At 38.3% G+C, this 3,307-nt stretch overlaps 1 protein-coding gene across 1 annotated transcript; it reads right to left on the minus strand.

The window, feature by feature from the left end:
- Positions 1 to 2,234: 2,234 nt before the first annotated feature.
- On the minus strand, positions 2,235 to 3,050 carry LOC110797328 (uncharacterized). The gene has a single exon (XM_022002427.2). It carries the CDS (start codon positions 3,048 to 3,050, stop codon positions 2,235 to 2,237), a length of 816 nt encoding a protein of 271 aa, XP_021858119.1.
- Positions 3,051 to 3,307: the final 257 nt, after the last annotated feature.

Here is a 3,307-nt window from a genome sequence, read left to right on the forward strand (position 1 = left end):
TGTTCTCATTCCTTTTTCTCACAAATACCCATTTGTGTCCGACAGGTTTTACACCCTTTGGTGTAGTGCATATTTTCCCAAAAACTTCTCGTTTTTCAAGGGATTTCAATTCTGCCTGAATTGCCTCTTTCCATTTTGGCCAATCATGTTTGCGACGACATTCATCCACTGTTTTTGGTTCAGGGTCATCATTATCAGATATCAATTCAATTGCAATGGAGTAAGCAAATATTTGATCTACGATAACGTTTTGTCGATTATAATGTTTCTTAGTTGAAACATAGTTCATTGAAATTTCATCATTATCGACTTCTTTATGATTTTCTTCCTCTTCTTTAGGAGGATCATCTTTATCAATATTTTCCTCTTCATTTGGTCTTTCATGACCTTCTTTTGGAGGATCAATGTTGATTTCATTTGTTACTCCATCATGCCTCTTTACTTTTCTTGGTTTAGAATCTTTTGAACCAAATGGCCTTCCACGTTTTCGTCGTGCCATAGACTTATTTTCGATGGCCTTATTATCAGTGGGAATTTCAATGCGTGCAGGTGCATTCTCTGCTGGAATATGTGACTTTGTCACTTTCTTTGTATCCGTGAATGCATCAGGCAATTGATTTGCAACACTTTGTAAATGAACAATTTTCTTAACTTCTTGTTCACATGAATTTGTTCATGGATCAAATATTGATAGTTGTGTTGCGTTCCATATGATTTCAATCTCCTTTTTCCGTGGGTCCACTTTCTCTCCCCCTAAGGCTGGGAATACTGACTCATTAAAATGACAGTCAGCAAACCTTGCCTTAAATAAATCGCCAGTCATTGGCTCAAGGTATCTAATTATGGATGGGGACTCATACCCAACATAAATTCCCAGCCTTCTTTGTGGACCCATTTTTGTGCGTTGGGGTGGAGCAATGGGAACATACACGGCACAACCAAATATTTTTAGATGTGAGACATTTGGTTCTCGACCATATACCAACTGTAGAGGTGAGAACTCATGATAAGCTGTCGGTCTCAATCTTATTAATGCTGCCGCGTGTAAAATAGCATGGCCCCAAGCAGATGATGGTAACTTTGATTGCATTAACAATGGTCTTGCAATCCATTGTAGCCTCTTGATCAGTGACTCGGCGAGACCATTTTGTGTATGTACATGAGCCACTGGATGTTCAACAACAATCCCAATCGACATGCAATAATCGTTAAAAGTTTGGGATGTAAATTCCCCAGCATTGTCGAGTCTTATTTTCTTTATTGTGTGGTCTGGGAATTGATTTCGTAATTTGGTGATCTGGGCAAGTAGAATTGCAAATGCAACATTTCTACTTGACAAGAGACTCACATGTGACCATCGTGTTGAAGCATCGATCAATACCATAAAATATCTGAATGGTCCACTTGCAGGATTAATTGGCCCGCAGATGTCTCCCTGAATTCTTTCTAAAAATGATGGAGATTCAGTGGCAATTTTGTTTTTGGATGGCCTTATAATCAGTTTGCCAAGCGAGCATGCAGAGCATGTCAATTCATTTGATCGGGGTATTTTAACATTCCTTATTGAATGCCCGATTGAATTTGCTACAATCTTGTGCATCATTCCTGTTCCAGGATGACCGAAACGGTCATGCCATAATGTAAGCAAATTTTTGTTATCTAACTTCTTGTTAGATATCATATTTATTTCAATTGGCCGTATATCCATACGATATAGCCCTGAAGAGTATGCTGGCAATTTCTCATAAATATGTTTCTTGCCACATTTTTCTGCCGTGAGGCATAAATATTCTTTTTGATCCACTGTCATTGTTTCTAGATGATATCCATTTTGACGCACATCTTTGAAACTTAAGAGATTTCTTCGAGATTTACTCGAATATAAAACGTCTTTAATAGTCAATTTTGTTCCATTTGTGAGCACAATGCATGCTTTTCCGGATCCTTCTATTAGCTTTGCTGTCCCGGAAATTGTATTGACATTTGCTTGGTACATTGTTAGTTTTGAAAAATACTTCCTATCTTTTAAGATAGTATGTGTTGCTGCACTGTCCAGAAGACATTGGTACTTGGAATCAACTTCAGCTAGATTCATATCTTCATAAATAAATATGCAATTAGTTTAGAGAAACGATTATAATAAAATACTTTATTCATGAAAATTAGAAATTCATAACAAGGTAATCGAAAAATACATAAAAAAAACGATACATGACATAGTTTAGATGGGGTATTTATATGTTACTATTATCCCCAAATATCAGATCATTGCCACTGTCAGGGTTATCATTGAAGAAATTAGATACATCAAAGCTTGGCCCTGAGGGATTTTCCTCATCTACATAATTTGCCTCAGCAACTTTTCCTTTGCCTTTTATGGAGGCTTGGTACAGATCTACCAAATGTTTTGCAGTACGACATGTTTTCCCCCAATGGCCAGTCATGCCACATCTAAAACATGTGTCTTTCTCTTTTGAGGGGGTGTGCTTTTGATTTCCTTGTTGATGCCCTTTGTGATTATTATTTATAGGGCCCAGATAACCCCTGCCACGACCACGACCACGGCTACGGTGGTTTCCGCGTCCTCTACCGCGGTGGTTAAATCTTCTACGTCCACCTCTATGGGCAACATTTGCCTCAGGTGGGTTTGGGCTTTCAACGGCATTCGCTTCATTGAATGCCATAGACCCAGTTGGTCTAAGATTATGGTTCTTTAACAGAAGATCATTATTCTGTTCAGCAACCAACAATAGAGAAATCAGCTCAGAATATCTCTTAAAGCCCCTCTCTCGGTATTGCTGTTGCAATAGAATATTATTCGCATGAAAGGTGGATAGGGTTTTCTCTATCATTTGATCTTCCGTGACCGCTTGATCACAGTATCTCAGCAATGATACAATTTTGAATAACGTGGAATTATATTCACTAACACATTTAAAATCCTGGAACCTCAGATTAGTCCAGTCAAATTGAGCCTTTGGCAGGAGCACCCTTTTATGGTGTCCATATCTTTCTTTAAGACTATCCCACAACTCTTTGGGATTCTCCATCATCAGATATTCAGTTTTCAGGCTATCATGTAAATGATGCCTTATGAGGACTGTGGCTTTGGCCTTTTCCTGCTCGGTGGCAGTTTTGATTTATGTGGTGCCTGGAACCATTATATCTTTTATGGTATGATCCAGTCCTTGGGCCTTTAAGTTCATCTGTGCATCAACAGTCCATTCCAGAAAATTGTGCCCAGACAATTCTAGCACATTGAATTGTCTTTTCATCAAATCTCCCATTTTAACTACAATCAAATAAT

Source organism: Spinacia oleracea, chromosome 3 (assembly GCF_020520425.1).
Source record: "Spinacia oleracea cultivar Varoflay chromosome 3, BTI_SOV_V1, whole genome shotgun sequence".
Taxonomy (NCBI): domain Eukaryota; kingdom Viridiplantae; phylum Streptophyta; class Magnoliopsida; order Caryophyllales; family Amaranthaceae; genus Spinacia; species Spinacia oleracea.